The 17,601-nt window shown below is 47.8% G+C and overlaps 1 protein-coding gene across 1 annotated transcript in view; it reads left to right on the forward strand.

The window, feature by feature from the left end:
* The window catches only part of LOC125943570 (arylsulfatase B-like), a 32,956-nt gene that overhangs the window by 14,899 nt on the left and 456 nt on the right, over nt 1–17,601 (forward strand). Inside the window, exons 2-9 of the mRNA XM_049662994.1 lie at nt 873–981; nt 2,486–2,645; nt 3,126–3,238; nt 3,333–3,443; nt 4,203–4,328; nt 10,554–10,680; nt 14,071–14,364; nt 14,927–15,363. Of these exons, the coding sequence (XP_049518951.1) occupies nt 873–981; nt 2,486–2,645; nt 3,126–3,238; nt 3,333–3,443; nt 4,203–4,328; nt 10,554–10,680; nt 14,071–14,364; nt 14,927–15,363 (1,477 nt within the window). The remainder of the gene's footprint in view (nt 1–872; nt 982–2,485; nt 2,646–3,125; nt 3,239–3,332; nt 3,444–4,202; nt 4,329–10,553; nt 10,681–14,070; nt 14,365–14,926; nt 15,364–17,601) is intronic.

Below are 17,601 nucleotides of genomic sequence, written 5' to 3' on the forward strand. Positions count from 1 at the left end.
GACGCGCGCGCGTCCAAAACGCGTTAGGCAGGTGAAGTCCCAATTTGACCTGCCGAGGATGCGAGCGCCATCTGGATTGCATTTTCGCAAGTAAACTACCCGAGCGCGCCGCTGTTATAAATGCTGGAAAATGGGTTTGTGGGGCTTGAGTTTCCTCGTAACAGAATTGTTTTATCGTACAATGAAATCACAATCCGACGCCACCATGTCCGTAGGTTGTGGTTAAGTTGTACTTAACCATTTTTCTGACGGATTTCACTTGAGAAATTCAATTTTTGTTCACCAAAACCTTGCATCACGTGGAGGGCCTGCGCGCTCGGGGTGGTTCCGGATGATTTTCTCCTTCGCTAACACCTTGCGCCACACGGAGTGCCCAAGGTCTTGAAGTGCCTGCGCGGTCGGAGTGGTTGGGGATGATTTTCTCCGCCATGGACGCCGACACAGGATCTTCTGCGACACGGGGCCCTTAACGCTCTCGCGTTAAAACCTCGTTCGCCTGCCAAAGCTAATTGCTTTAAAAAGTCGAGTATGCGAGAAAACACAGCCAAGAGCGTTTCCTTCGTATGCCTCGCACCCGTGAGCCACGGAGACGCGCGTTACGGTAGGTCTTTTGGGAGAGAAATTACTTCGTAGCTTTGGTTGTGCCCGCCGCGATACCCGAGTGGCTCTGGTGTTGCGTTGCTGAGCACGAGGTCGCGGGTTCGATTCCCTACTACGACGGCCGCATTCTGATGTGGGCGAGATGCAAAAACACAAAAAATCACGCTCATGTATCATGCTTAGGTGCACGTTAAAGACCCGTAGGTAGTCGAAGACCCGTAGGTGATCATTGCGAATGGCAATACATATTGCTGGTCTCATTTTCCTTGCAGAGAAGCAAGAGCAGCCGCCTATTATCTGGTGATCTTCCTTTCCGTTCTGCCGATTTCCCAATGTGTGAGAGCGAGGCCGCACATTGTCTTCTTTCTTGCGGATGACGTGGTGAGAAGGTTGTTTGTAAACCTTATCATTAATGTCTGAGAGCGCGTAAAGTTGTACCAGTTTTTCTTACCTGACATTGAACAAGAGGTGACAGATCTCGGAAAAAAGAATAACTTATTCATCAGCATGGGCTTTCGGCCCCCTATACTTGTTTCCTTGTCGAGCTGTTAAAAAGCATACCAGAAAATTCTTTTGACATATGCGCCTCAGTACTTGAAGGCAATTATGTGCCGGAAGTGCTAAGTTATTTGCTTATTTTATCCTATGTAGCATATAGTCTGCGGATTACGGCATATGACACTTGATAATGCAGATGTTCTGATTCGTAGCAAAGTGCGAAGCAGACTCTTTTGTCTATCATGAGTACTAGAAATTTCATCCAGCAATAAACGTAACTGGTGTTCTGAGCCAAGCATCTACAAGATTCATAGACAAGAAAACATCTTTTGGTGACGCTATTGCTTTGAAGAACAGCAAGGGAAAAGCCGAAGTTCATTTCTACTTGCAGTTTTGGTTTTTCGTCTTAGGCAATGGGAAGTGATTACACTTTGTTCTGAATGTTTGTAAAAGAACTGAGGAGCTACAGCCTCAAAGCAGAGCTGCGTTATCGACATACATCTTCTGGTCCAGCCCTGAGAGGCTTGAGAAGGTCAAAACGAGTATATATAGAATTTGATTTTTATTTAAAGGCTCTTTGAAGGTTATTCGAGAGATATCAAAAACTTCGAACAGCTCTGCCTGATTCAAGGACCCTTATGGAGTAGGAAAAAGCATTTGCTCAGAATATGTCTCGGTTTTTTCAGAGATGTCGTAACGAGGGCTATTGACAATCAGGTTAGCGTCATAACATAGGTTCAAATACCTTACGATGCTGACTAAGCATGCAAGATAGGCTGCTGTGAAGCGTATGGTGCGCCAACATTCGTGCACAGGTGCTTTTCTTAACGAAGGAGAATATACGCACCGTATTGTTTTACGGCTGCTAGAGCGTGTGCGGTTCTTGCGAGGTGGATCAAAAGCTGTCCCTGAGTTTGTGCGTATTGCTAAAAAAGCTTTTAACGAAATTTGCTTCTCCACAGCAAGAGACTCTTTTGAGCCCACTTCATTCACGCCGTTTGCTTTACAAGTGGAACGTTTATACTAGGTGTATTATGGGCGTGTAATTAATATTATCGTAGCAACGTTAGGCATTAAGAAACCTATACGTCGTCTTACAAAGAAGGGGGGATGGGGGGGGAGGTGACTTATTAAAGAACGCTAGCCAATGCGTTACAGGTTACAGCGATGTATTTCGCACCAAACTACTACACTGCGCTCTTTACATATATCATATGCGTGGTAGTACTTTCTTTACATGCATCTGTTCTGCCATTACATTGGTCCTGACCGACAATTTTGAATGCGCATGGACTGTTAGGAAGAAATAACGGGATAATGTTTAGGAGGACTCCTATAAAAAGAGTTCAAGTTCAAGGGGCGACGCTGTTTCACCCCATCGTTGCAGGGATGGGCAGACGTGAGTTTCCACGGTTCCTCTCAGATACCGACGCCAAACCTGGATGCCTTGGCTGCTGATGGCGTGATTCTAAACAACTACTATGCCCAGCCATACTGCACTCCATCAAGGGCTGCTCTCATGACGGGATTTTATCCGATACGCACAGGTGACGTTTTAATAGCACAAAACAGGAGAAAACTCAAGTGTAAAGCACTTGAGGAGCTTATGGTCTACCATATGCGGGTCTTGATGTAGCGGAGTCACCCCAGAACGTTAGTTCTGGGAACAACACTATTTCATAACTTAATGAGATGTTATAGAGCTTACGCAGACACCGACTGACTGAATTTTGTGTCGGATAATTTTGTTGAACGACGTTCAGATACCGAGAAAGGGTGCAGGCAAAATGTTTAGCTACTAATAACACATGAACTTCATTGTCACTATGACAGTCATTGCACCTATGTATTCGAACGCTTTCACCATGCGCACGCTAGCGTGCGCGCGGTGAGAGCTGATGTACCGAAATATATGGCATCCTTCTTACACTATCACTCAGTTCCCTCACTAAATAGGTTACAAGGAAATTGCTTCACATTACAGGAACAACTTGATATTGCCTAATCCTGTTGTAAATTTCTTCCAGGCATGCAGGGCATCCCGATCGATGTGGGTGAGCCGTGGGGTATGCCGACGAACTTGCGCATTCTGCCTCAATATTTAAAGGAGTTTGGCTACGAAACTCATTTGGTTGGAAAGGTGTGCTCTGGATATACTTGTGAAATTTGTTTGTTGAGAATTGACACCGACGCACTGCCGTGTTTGTACCTTGACACCCGCTTTTTACGCACAGTGGCACCTTGGATCTTACAAAGAGAGCCTTACGCCGACATGCCGGGGCTTCGACAGTTTTTATGGTTATTACTATGGAGAGCAAGAGTACTACGCTCACACAACGAGCTATGTACGTATGTAATCTTGTGGATCATTGCAGGACGTTTACGCCAGATGAGTGTGTGTCTGTGAGTTCATCATAGTTCGGGATCCAAATGTCGCATCGTATCAAATTGAGATAAAGCAAACTGAGGTAAGCGTCTTTCTTGAAGCTACATCGAAGCGATTATTGGTCTGCGTTTTGGAAACGTTAACTCATATACGCGTCTCTATTTCCTGGCCCATTTAGGGGCGTCAATTTCTAATTACACAAGCAATCTGTAGGCTAGAGTTCATTATGAACATAGCAGTTTTAGTTTCAATAAACCGACAGGCGATGAGGTCCCTGATATGATTAATGTGGTTATGTTGACTCACTACTGTGAAAAAGATTTCAGAATTTAAAAATAATTTGATCATGTCAGAAGGTCTCGAAAACAGACTACCTGTGTACCTGTCCCAAACAAGGAGAAGACATCTGTTCCTGATACATACGCGACAATGAAAATTGAGAAATAAAGAGAGTGGTAGCGTGATTATGCCTTTTGACTATGTCCCTGTGGGTTAGTGAACTGTGACTCCCACGGGAAACACCAACTACTCTTCGTAACTGGTGCGTTTACTTCACGCACATCTACATGTTCTTTAGAGGCCTATTAGAAATTAGAGTACGAGATATCATGCGTTATCACGCCTTCCGTTTGGTGTAATGCGCTGCACCAATGCATTTCATCTACTTCGGTCGGGTGCATCGATCCTTACTTACTTTGCTTTTGTATAATTTTTCCAGAAAAACCACACCGGCCTAGACTTATGGTTCAACAAGAAGCCAATGTGGTCACACAGTGGAATCTACTCAACTTCACTGTACACAAGGAGAGCGCAAGATATAATCAGAAACCGAAAGAAATCCAAGGTACGATACAGCTCGAGTCCGCCTTTGTGACGCATGGCTCTTTAAAACGTATCTGCCTCTGTTAGTTATGAGCATCAGTTGCTACGAGCGATAAATAACACGCTTCAGGCAAGTGGAGCACATTCTTCTTTTTACAAGAGGAACATGTTAATTTATTCTCAAGTCATACATATTCTGCTGCATATATGTTGCAGAGGTAGATCTTAAGGTAGAAAATATTTAATGTAGTTCGGACACTACATTGTTTTTTTGTTCCGCCACATGACGAAGGAAGGATACGAAAGAAGAGAAACGGCTTCTACAACGCAGATCTGAATAAATAACAACTAGTGTTTCCTTCTTGGCTAAAAATTCCAGATTCCCTTTACAAATTTGAACCTTTAGTGGAAGAGTTGTCCATGTGGCGTGACGATTGTACTAAGCTACATTACTAAGCGAATTCACATGTAAGGTCTAATGCACACATCTCTTCCTGAGCACAGTTCAATTGAAGTCCATAGCTTAACACCCAAGCCGTTCAATAATTGAAGAAATCTGGTATCATGCTTCGGTGCATAAACCCGTACACAGCTCCTATTATGACTAATAATTACGTAGCCCTGTGTCCATTAAGAAATCTCTTAAGGGTTCTTTAACCTTCCTTCGAAGTTTTCTCGAACCATTCTAGAAGTATACGCACTTGAATAAGAATTCTCGCATTAACGTAAATATTAATCGACGACAGGTGCCTAAAAAACATCGTATCATCACTGTGCTGTCTCAAGGAAAAGAATATCCAAAACAATCTTGCAGGGTGCGAAGTCCGAGGGTCCGAGTGGCCACGAAGGTTCCATGGATGGTGCCGTGCCAAGTGTCTGGAGAAGGAGAGGCCCAGAGAGATGAGAAAAGCGTTTTATATACAAATGTACATCATAGTTTAAAAGAAAGGCTCCATGATGATCGCAGCTTACTACATGCTAAGTCGTTGCACGTCCGAGCGTCTACATGGTCGAGCGTCCACAGAACACTCAAGCTCCGCTTTTTGTGCAGTTAATTTCCCCGTTTCACTCGGTGAGGGAATTCACTGCAGTTCTTGGCCAATCACAAACTTCGACCAGTTCGCTATATCCCGCCCATCATGTGGCACCGTTCCGCCGGGCTCCGCCTCCAATGTTGCTTGATCGCCCCCGCACACTAGGCAACGGGTGGCAACTTGGGAACGAAACGTCGACGTGGTTCCCACGGGAATGATCGACGCTGGCCCCTTGGAAGTATTAGTGGCCTCTTCGTGATGGTCCGTTTGACAGGGTCCGGAGACTGGCCTTCGCGGAAGCCACCATTTCCAGGGAGGGCGGCGACTGTTGTCGTCTCGGAAGGGGGCTCCTGGCTTGCGCGTCACAGTCGGCGCCGGGCCTCGTCATAGTCCGGGCGGGCGCTGGTGCTTTTCGGAAACACCCCAAAAGCGACGTTGTCGCTTTAGCACCAGACGATGCCGATGACTCATTGCAGCCTGGGGTCTAATTGCTCGTCCATTAGTCCCAGGTGAAGGTGACGCTCCTCGGCCTCGACAAACGACGAAGCGTGAACAGCACTCCACAGCTGCAAGTCTGTCGGTGAGGCATTCTTTGTCCCGAAGGACCGTCAGCCACAACAAGGGAAAGGATCTTTAGTGACAAAGAACTGCTGTTTGAACGGAAGGCGTCAGGGTCTCCCCAAGTGCTATCGCATGCTCAAAAGCTTACGGAGTACGGAAGCTACAATAAACCTGAATATTTCTCCATCCTGTGCAGGCAACATGGAATTCAAGGCCCGTATTCACAAAATATTTCTCATTGGCCGGCCACGTTCGCTAATAATATTGCGACGGGGCGTCAAATAGACGAAAAAGGGATAGTATTTATCTACAGGGATTGTTGGCAGAGCCATGACGAAGTCACCGGTATCACGTTCGGTGGTGTCGGGAGGATCGACAGGGTAGCGGGATAAACAGTCAGCATCTTGATGCATCCGGCCAGATTTGTAGAGCACGTCAAAGGTGTATTCCTGTAGTCGTAACGCCCAGCGGCCAAGCCTTCCTGTAGGATCCTTCAGCGAGGAGAGCCAGCAAAGGGCATGGTGGTCCGTGACAACGGAAAAAGTTCGGCCGTACAAATAAGGGCGAAATTTTGCCACAGCCCAGACCAAAGCCAGGCATTCGCGCTCAGTTATCGAATAATTCCGCTCCGACGACGAGAGAAGGAGGCTGGCGTAGGCAATGACACGGTCCTGGTCGTTCTGGCGTTGGGCGAGTACTGCACCTATGCCGTGGCCACTAGAGTCGGTGCGAACTTCTGTAGGGGCCGACGGGTCATAATGCGCCAAAATGGGCGGTGAAGTCAGTAAACTGACAAGGGTGGTGAATGCGGCAGCTTGTGCACGACCCCAGGAAAAAGAGATGTCCTTCTTGAGTAGGTCAGTAAGCGGTCGGGCAATGTCGGCAAAATTCCTGACGAAGCGGCGGAAGTAGGAACACAAGCCGACAAAGCTCCGTACATCGCTAACTGAGCGAGGAACAGGAAAGTCTCGGACGGCACGCACCTTGTCGGGGTCAGGTTGGACACCGCTAGCACTAACAAGGTGTCCGAGAACGGTGATGTGACGCCGAGCGAAACGACACTTGGAGGAGTTGAGTTGTAGGCCAGCGCGGCGAAACACATCAAGAATGGCCGACAGGCGGGCTAGGTGATCCTCAAAAGTAGGCGAAAATACAATCACGTCATCTAGATAACATAAACACGTAGACCACTTATAGCCCCGAAGGAGAAAATCCATCATTCGCTCGAAGGTCGCGGGGGCATTACACAATCCAAAAGGCATAACCTTGAATTGGTAAAGTCCATCCGGTGTGACGAACGCAGTCTTTTCACGGTCCATGGCATCAACGGTAATCTGCCAGTATACGGAGCGTAGGTCGATGGAGGAAAAGTATGTGGCACCGTGGGGGCAGTCCAAGGCGTCATCGATTCGGGGCAGAGGGTAGACGTCCTTGCGTGGGATGTTGTTCAAGTGTCGGTAGTCAACACAAAAGCGCCAGCTGCCGTCTTTCTTTTTTACTAGCACCACAGGGGACGCCCACGGACTGGAAGAAGGTTCGATAACGCCTTTCGTGAGCATTTTGTCAACTTCGCCTTGGATCACACGACGTTCGGCGAGGGAGACACGATAGGGACGGCGACGGATAGGGCTCGCGTTCCCCGTGTCGATGCGATGTTGGACAACAGACGTTTGGCTCAGAGAACGATCGTCGAAGTCGAAAATGTCGTGGTAAGACTCCAGGAGGCGGCGAAGGTCAGTAGCTTGATCAGAAGGAAGGTCATCAGGGATCATTCTGACAAAGACATCGCGCTGCGAACTGGTTGTGGTGCAAAGGAAGGACGAACTGGAGGAACGGGTGGGATCCAACGCACAAATCTCGCAGTCTTCGGCAGCAGTGATGGCGGCGAGTGACATGCCTGCCGGAATCAGTTGAGGAGAGGCGCTGAAGTTTAAAATAGGAATGGCGATGCGGTTGCCGGTGACGGTCACGAGGGTGTTAGGCATGGCGACGTTCTTGGCGAGCAGAACGTCCGTTACCGGGGATAGCACGTAATCGCCATCAGCGACAGGAGGGCTCGAGACCATGGCGATATATATGGCGGCTTGCGGGGGCATGCGCACATAGTCGAGAGAGCAGAGACGTGCCGAAGGGGTGGTTGGGGCATCGGCTAGGTGAGGTAGTTCGAGCTGCAGGAGGCCAGTTGCACAGTCAATTAGGGCAGAATGAGTCGCGAGAAAGTCCAGACCAAGAATAACGTCGTTCGGACATTGTTCAAGAACGGCAAATAAAACAGTAGTTGGGTGACTGGCGATTGTGACGCGGGCGGTGCACATGCCAAGGATGGTGGGAGTTCCTCCATCGGCCACTCTTACAACGTGAGAAACAGCAGGTGTGACCACCTTCTTTAGGCGACGGCGAAGACCAGAGCTCATGACGGAAATATAAGCCCCGGTGTCGACAAGTGCAGAAATCGTCACGCCATCAACGTCAACGTCCAACACACAGCGTCGAGTCGGCAGAGTAACTAGAGGGTTTTCGGGCAGAGTCGTAGATGCAGCGTTACCTCCGGGCGCTGCATCGTTTAGTTTTCCGGAGTGAAGGAGTCACGGTTGCTCGGCGACGGGGCGCGGCGAGGTGGCGGGGAGCGGGAGGACGGACGGCGGTAGGGTGGCGAACGCGACTGGTGACCTCTAGGTGACGACGAGCGGCTGGACCATGTCGTGGCAGCGTCAGGATTGTAGGGGTGCGCTGCAGATAGTGGCTCAAAAGGGCTGCGATCAAGGCGGCGAGCATGGCCAAAGGATGGAGTACGTTGCGGGAACGACCAGCGGTTGTGACAGTAGCGAGCAACGTGCCCGACACGGCGGCAGTGAAAGCAGATAGGCCGATCGTCTTCAGTTCGCCAATCAGCAGAGTTTCGCGATCGTGGAGCGAACCGCGGATATCGAGGGAACGATGTCGGGGCCCCGGAAGCGGATGTAGGGCTGACAACGGCGCAAGCAGCGTGAACCCCGAGATTCGCGAGTTCGTTTCGCACGATGGCTTGGACTAGCGAAACCGCTGGTGTGCTCGAGTCGCCGGCGTTAGAGTTGGTAAAGAGGCTAGCGGGAGCCATTGCCTCGATTTCACGACGGACAATCCTCGTCAATTCGGCCGATGGCGGTGAAAGGTTAGATGGCGACCGCTCTTCACACGAAGACGTTGCAGCGGTGTTGGGAAGCCGGGCGAATGGTCGTTCAATACGGCGGCTCTTAGCCTGCTCGAAGCGCTGACACTCCTCGATCATGGCATCGACGGTAGCACAATTTCTGCACATGAGCAGATTGAATGCGTCGTCCGCTATCCCTTTCAGGACGTGGCCAACCTTGTCAGACTCTGACATGTTACTGTCAGCTTTACGGCACAGCGCCAGCACATCCTGTATGTAAGACAAATACGATTCCGTGGACGTCTGGGCGCGAGTTGACAGCTGTTGCTTCGCAATGATTTTTCGACTGGAGGCGTTACCGAACAGGTCACGGAGCTTTTGTTTGAATGTATCCCAGCTTCCGAAGTCGGCGTCATGATTGTCATACCACAACTTCGCCGTTCCACTAAGATAAAACACCACATTGGCCAGCACGACTGTCAGGTCCCAGTGGTTGGAATCGCTCACCCGTTCGTATAGCGTGAGCGATTCCTCAACGTCGATACCATCGGTGCCGTTGAACATTCCAGGGTCTCGAGGTTGGACGACTACAATCGGTGTCCGCGGCGCAGAAGCAGATTCCGGTTGGTGTGCCATGGTGGTCGCACCGCAGCGCCGACCGCTTCGGAGCTCCGTCGTCTGGCGAGAATACCCCGCACCTCCACCAATGTGTGACGGGGCGTCAAATAGACGAAAAAGGGATAGTATTTATCAACAGAGATTGTTGGCAGAGATGGCCAAGATGGCTGAACACACGCAGCGTTTTTCGGCGATCGTCGTCTTCTTCCTTAATGCAAGGAGGCGGCCCGTAACAATATTCTTACGAACAATGCTAGCCTAAGAGCCTTTTTTTGTGAATGCGGGCCCAAATTTCTAGCCTGCGTAAGTACAGTGCCTGCGGCTAACGCTCATGTTCTGTTTTACCGGGTGCACGCAACAACTGCATAAGAATTCACCCTTTTAGTAGAGCTTGCGCCTCGTAAGCTTACACGAGCGAGAAATGCAGTGCTCAAAAGCTAAACGCGATGATGCTAGCACGTGGCCTTTCGGAAACCGCACGAGGTTCAAGTTACAGCGGTGAATTGAGCATAAATGTGTGACTCAGATCGTTTCCACTACCTTCAAGAGTACAGCGTCCCACAAAAGTGCGAAGGCCACCGCTCTGACCGCATTAGCATGAGAGGTACTGTGTGTTGGATCTACGATCGCCGGCCTTCGTTGGCAGCAGGGTGAAAGCCTAGCCTTGTTGGAGATAAATGCCTGCCAACGCGGCGCACTCCAACAGTGAGAGTGTTGACCTTTGTCTTTAGTCGGCAGGCTGTACGGAGGCGCTGCATGCAGTGCGTCACAGAATGTATTGGAGCGTATACATTATCGCATTTCATTAGCTGAGGACAGTGTAACAGCGCGAAGATATTGGAGGTGTTCGGGGAGTGACAGAGCCGGTGAGCAAAAATGTTTTTTTTTTTTTATCCTTCCGCAGCCGCTCTTTCTTGTGGTGAGCTATCAGGCAGTACACTCAGCCGTAGGCGCAGAGCCGCTCCAGGCGCCGTATGAAAATGTCAAGAAGTTCTCCTACATCGGAGAGAAGAACAGGACAATATATGCAGGCAAGTGCATATTATTGGCAAGGGCGGATTTAAAGGCGGCGGGGAGTGATGGTGTAAGCACACCCCTTCAGGTACCTGCGAGGCAAGCATTCTGCTCTCAACTACGTGAGGTTCAGTAGCGTTCAGTATGAGCTGCAACACGGTGTCCGTGGTCGACGGGACTCCAAGACTAAAGCCTAGGCGCTTTATTGAAGACAGCACGGTGGCGCCGACATACGAAGAATTAGGAAACTGAAGACTGTTACATTTACTGGTATTTATCAAACACATTTTTCGTATGTCGATGGGCGCCATCGTGCAGTCTTCCCTTTCGTCCACAGGTACCATATTTATTTATTTATTTATTTATTTATTTATTTATTTATTTATTTATTTATTTATTTATTTATTTAATTATAATAAACTAAATTATTTAATATACTCTCAATACCTATTGGCCTTGCAGTGAGGAATGAGTGAGTTACGTTATGCAATACTGGAGATTGCGGCTTGTAAAGTTTCTTGGTCTGAATTGTTGACGATGGAGGCGGGAAGGTGGTTCCATTCGGTGGCTGTCGTCGGCAGGAACGAATTAAAATAAAGTTTAGTACGGCAGTTCAGTACGTGCACTAACACTGCACTTTAAACTGCTGGTCCACGCGTGAGGTGATGTAGGAAGCTGGCATGAACGGGTCTTGTCTCAGCTGACGGTTTGTGAGATAAACCTTATGGAAAAGACATAGGCGGACAATTCGCCTTTTAACTGACAATTCTGGTAAGTCAAGTAAAACTTTCATGGCATATACACTTGCATTGCAATAATAATTATGTAATGACGAAGACAGCCGAAGCTTCACTGCTTCCGCTTGGCTCCTAAAGTGCGGATGACAAAGACCCAAGTATCGGAGTTGCTGCCTTCCTCGCTTCGGGGGCCAAGCGAAAGCAACGACGTTGGTCTCTCTTCGTCATTACACAATTAATATCGCATGCGGCGAGGTTTATTGCCTGTTGGGACTCGGGGTATCGTTTAGGCCGGGGATCCTCCCAGCCATAGGGATGAATACGTCCGGCAGTAGGAGCCAGAGAAAAAGGGTCCATTCTACATATTTACAGTGGCTCCAGATATGAAAGGCCGCCTCCACTGTTGGGGGAGCACCTTGAATGTTTCTGCTCAATACATGTCTGAGCACACATCAGAACACGCCAGGACACACTCACTGCACCAAATGTGTTCACTTATAAAACCATCGTCTTTCCTAGGAGACTGCACTAGGGAATCTGATGACTGTAGCTCGGCCAATCACAATCGTCGAATCAGTCGCAAAATCCCTCCTAGGACGTCACATCATCCCGCCGGGCTCCACCTCTTATGTTGCACCTCGCCCCTGCATTCCTCGCAACTGTGTGGCCATCTGGAAAACCGAGATGGATGCGGTTCCCACGGTATTTGTCGACGTTTGCCCCCATTGTTTACGCGTCACAGTCTATGACAGGTACGGTTGCCGTCTGGGCGTGCGCTTATAGATGGGCTGCCTCGTGGGAAACGTCCGAGGAATGCTTTTTTCCAGGTTTAGACGTAACATGACGGTTAGCGGGAAGTCCAGTCAAGTCGGGTCCCGCGCAAACAACAGTCTATTAGTTGTTGTTGTTGCCTCAAAACATGGCTCGTACCCACGAGGGGGATTGCCACACTGAATGAAATGAAACATACACCCAACGACGTACAAAAGGGGTAAAGGCGAACAATCAAAACGAAGAGTTTGACAGCCAACTCCTAACGCAGATTTTGAGAGGGCCTATACATAAACTAAATAAATAAAAATAAAGATAAAACTAACTACAAAAATCAAAATCAAATAACATGTCCCGTGGTCGGTGCTCCAGACAAATGCTAGCGCGAGGAAGGCAGCAACACTGATACTTAGGTCTTTGTCTTCCTCACTTCAGGGATCAAGCGGCAACAGCGATGCTTGGGCTCTCTTCGTCATTACAATTAGACATAATGAATCGCGCAAAGCGATTCTGAATGCTTTCCTGAATGCTTTCGAATAAAGATGCGAAGTGCGTTGTATGTGGGTCAGAACATATACACGAGAAAAATTGCGACGCAAGAAACCAAGAGCGCGGTTATTATTACTGAAAACATAATCAACGTGATCTGCCACACGTTGATATAATTTATTGCAGCTCACATTGAACGTTTTACGCACGTAAGCCTGCTCTTTTCAACAAATCACGTGTTCGCATTGTGTCCACCCTGAGCCCAGCACATATTTTCATCGTAAGCGTTCCTTCCAGTGTGAGCAATTATAGTTTGAAATAATTTATTCTTGCATATGTTATTGTTGTCATACCGGGTGTTAAAAATTGAGCTTTATGGTATTTTTAAAAATCCTCTGTGGCAAGTAGCATAATTCTTATTATTGAGATGGGTTATTCAATGAGGCGGACATTAGAAGCACGAGAAATTGAAACCCATATTTAACTTGAATCGTTGCGTCCAGGAAGCCAGACATGTCGCGTCGAGGCAGTGGGGAAAACAACAACGGTTTATTGAACACACGTACATATATAGGATCTCAAAGGGGGCGTTGTCTTTCTGCCGATAACAGATAAGTAATCCTAATACATGACGCTTGCGGTTTGACATGCGATGCGCTTGCGCGGTACACGTGTAGCGCTCGGCGCCCAACATATGATACACAACTAATGAACAAAAATTGACCAATGAACTTCTTAGTTAATTACTTTACGACACATATTGCAATTTACGAATTGTAGCAGGTGAGGTTGCAGGACGCATCCACTTGAAATGAATTTCCAGGATGACACCAGTTTGAAGTTATTATTTCCCAAAGTGTGGGATGAAATACGTACATGGGCATTCCAGTTACTTTTGTGCTTCAATGTATAAAACAGCATTTTGGCAAAAACGTAAGTGGAACAACAGTGCATTTTTACGGCGAGTTTGATGCCGCATGTCTCCAGACTGGTGTCATTCTGGAAATTCATTCCAAAAGCTTGTCAGGCGTATCGCCTGACAAGCTCGCCGGCTACAATTCGTAAATTGAAATATGTGTTGCAAAGTAATTCACTAAAAGGTTAATTAGTGAATTTTTGTTAATTAGTTGAATATGTGTTTCGATTTCTCGTGCCGCTAATGTCTGCCTCCTCGAATAACCCCGCTCAACGATAAGAATTATGCTACTTGCCACAGGCGATCTTTAAAAATTCCGTAAAGCCTAATTTTGAACACCCGGTATATTGTTATCTTACTGGTTGCACGCCTCTCATCCGTGTAAGCATGCTCCAATGTAATGTATATGAATTAAAATAATAATACCTAATAAAGTATTATTGAAAATAATAATAAACTCTGCGGTCTACAAGACATTTTTTTTCTTTAAACAGGTATGCTTGACGCATTGGATCAGTCAGTCGGCGAGGTGGTAGAGTCGCTAAGCGACGCGGGAATGTTGGAGAATACCGTCATCGCCTTCAGCAGCGACAACGGCGGAGGGCCTTGGGGCAGACACAATTCTCGTGGCATCAACTGGCCGCTGCGAGGAGCCAAAGGCACGCTCTGGGAAGGAGGCACCAGGGCGGCCGCTTTCGTCTGGAGTCCCCTGCTTGCTCGGAAGCAGCGGGTATCCCACGGACTGATGCACATCACGGACTGGTTGCCCACGTTCTACTCGATCGCCGGTTGGTGTGCCACTCTTCTTGCTGAACCTACATGGCGCGTAGTTATGGTAAAGAGCTAAGTAGTATGCAAAGATAACCTTAAATATACATTTTTTTAGGAGTGACAAGCAGAGGTTCATAATCTGCACCATGACGCCAGAAATGACGTGGCCTCGTCGAATGAGGGTCCGATCCAATAAGGCGGCGATACTAAACACATATGAGGCTACGACACAACCGTAACAGATGTTTACTGATGGCACCTGGTACTCGAAGGACCCAAAGACATGCTGACCGACTGCAAATAAGTGTGGAAAACAACTCCCCTTTAATGAAAATTTCGCTACAGTTTTGAAGAAATTCTTCATGGGGTGCTCATGTTGTGAGTGTGTGAGTTGGAGTATCGTACTTCGTGGGTGTGCTTATAGCATAGTAGCTCGGTACTTCAAGCCGGCGCTTGTTTTAGAGACGTGTATCCTTTTACTAAGCGTCCATGCTGAGATCGCCAAGCGACTAACATTACTTTCGTGCGTACTTATGGGCATCAGTGCTTAGCTCAGCCATCCGCTACGTTCCTTTTCAGGTGGGAACCCAACCAAGCTTGCAGGCCTGGACGGACACAACATGTGGTATCACTTGTCGCACGGGCTGCGATCGCCCCGCGTCGAGGTGCTATACAATTACGACTATAGGTTCTCGAATTCATCGGGGCTGAGGAACTTGCGCTACAAGCTGGTCCTAGACGGCACCGGTGTGTTCACCGGTCGCTACGGCGTACCAGGTGGAAGCCGTCCACGCCGTGACCTCGACCGTCTGCTTGCTCGTTCAACCGTGGCTGGTGTGCTGATGGAAATGTATAACACTGACCACCTCGCCCTTCCTGAAGGCTGGAGGCAGCGGGCAACGCTAACGTGTGGTAAAGGAAACGTTACAAACTTCCTGTCCAACACTTCTGTGTACCTCTTCGATATTGTCAGAGATCCCTGTGAGCTGAATAACTTAGCCGACCAACTTCCGAATGTAAGTAATCGTTTTCACTCCTTTTATCCGCTGTAACAAACGCTGAGGCTTTGAAAACTGATGTCTTTAACTATTCCTTTATTTCTTTTTCTTGGAAGAATTTAAACACTTTTGACAACAATACACAATGGACAATTAAAAAGAAAAAAAAAAGCCTGCAATGTTTTCTTACCTTTTCTACTGAGTTGGTTTTGAATTCAGTTCGTGGAAGCCGATCTGTCAACGCGACGCCATAAGGCTTGAGCTGCAGGTGTGCGAAGGCATTTAATTACATGGCAGTGGTATAGCTTGAGATTTTAGCGAGGGCGTTTATTTTTCTGATGTTATTGTAGAAGAAAGACTTGTTTGGTGAACACAACTCATGTTTCTTTCAATGTCATGACTTAATGGCCATTTCTATTTGTACATAAATTGAATAGCTAGAAGTAGTCCACGCAGTTAAATGTAAAAGTACAAGACCTGTATGAGTAGTATCCGACCATGCTTCCGGAACAAAAAAAAAAAAAAAAAAGAAGAAGCGTCACCTTGTGTTTTCACCGTCCTAATCCCCTTGAAAGTTGGTTTCCTCCTGCTTCCACACACCTATAGGGTGTCTTTCAATTCTGGCCAGCATCGGAGGCAGTAGGCGCAGACAGCTAACGAGACAGCCGAGACAGCTTCGATGCCATGTAATGGACCGCGTTTCGAACTGTCTCAAGATGTATGGAAGACGCTTTGAGAGGTGACGTCGCCTCGCGGCGACGAAAATAAAGTTGAGAAAAGCACACATTACTTCTGTATTCTAAGTCTTTGCGCCTGCGCACCTATGAAAAACACAATGTGACTTACATTAAGGGCGTAGGGAAGCTTGTCTACGTTTTCTTGTGCGCAGACGATCTTCCTGTCGGCTTTCCAAGCGTCCTGCTCAGCCGCCATCTTGTGTGGACAGGAAAGTAGCCTGCATCGTTTTTGACTTCGATGCTGTCTTCGCGATGCTGTCTACTTTGACGCCTTCGTGAAAATTGGAACGAGATTTAAGATGGCTGCTGTCGGCTTAGCCATCTACTTTGCCGTCTATGGCGAGTATTGGAACACAGCCTGAGTCCCACGGTCTTTCCATTGCTCGAAACAGTCCTGGAACCCTTCCTCAGGAAATGCTGCTACAGGTCTGAGGTCGCGTTGCACTTGATGTCCTCTCGGGCTTGAAACTGGGTTCCTTTCAGGTGCCTTTTGATTTTTGTCAACAGCCAAAAGTCGCACGGGCCCAGGTTCTGAGAGTAGGGTGCTAGACGAACAACCGAAATACTGGGCCGCGTCAAAAAGGGGGAATCCCATGAACCACACGAACAGCGACGCTATCCTGGTGCAGTTGCCGGGTCTTCGAATTCCTGCGGCAAAATCCCGGCGAAATATGCAGGTATTCGCTGTGTACTCAAATTGTTCTTCAAATGGCATTCACAGCATCTTTATTGCCATCCGCAGCTGAGCAATTACTCTGGAGGTTAGCTGACTATCAATCTCATGGTTCGCACTTCATAAATAATCGCATCATCATGGCTGATTGAGGGCCTCGCGAAGCACCACTCACTCTCCACATGTTTGGCCTTCCTTGATGTGTTTGTACCACATTTTTATCGGCTTCATAATCACAGCGTCATCTCGAAACGCTGTTCAGATCTTCCGAATTGCATCTCTATGGTTATCTCTAAGCTTTGCGCATAAATTTATGCAGTATTTCTGTTCAATCTGCTCCGTCATTTTCACTCGCTTAAAATCGCGCTGAGTCCAGACGATAGCAATCAACACAATTGCTCCTGTACAAAAGCAGACGCAACTGAAGAGCACGCAGCCTGCAGGCGAAACACAACACGGACCCACCTCTCACATCGCACAGTGTGATCAACTTGCGACCGGTAGTTCTCTAGAAAATAAGTCGGGTCGGATACTTCTCAAGACAGGCTCTGTATGGTAGCATGAACAGAAAAGCATAACAGGTAAGAGGTTTGATTTAGTATTTTAGTATTATATTGAAGAGAAATTTTACTAAGGAAGCAACCAAGTGCAACCTAAAAATTACAAGTGCAGGATTCTGCGTTGTAAGCAGCAGTCAGCATTTACAAATGTGCGAAGTGCGTACGTCACTGTAGTGCATGACACTTCAAGTTTTGGATTGTGTTTTGTACGTTCGAATACTGCGTGGAGTGGTTGAAGGAAGAAAATGTGGTTAAACATCCGACGTTATTGCTAATCTGAAAGTAT

The sequence above is a fragment of the Dermacentor silvarum genome, chromosome 2, assembly GCF_013339745.2.
Source record: "Dermacentor silvarum isolate Dsil-2018 chromosome 2, BIME_Dsil_1.4, whole genome shotgun sequence".
In the NCBI taxonomy this organism is placed as follows: Eukaryota; Metazoa; Arthropoda; class Arachnida; order Ixodida; family Ixodidae; genus Dermacentor; species Dermacentor silvarum.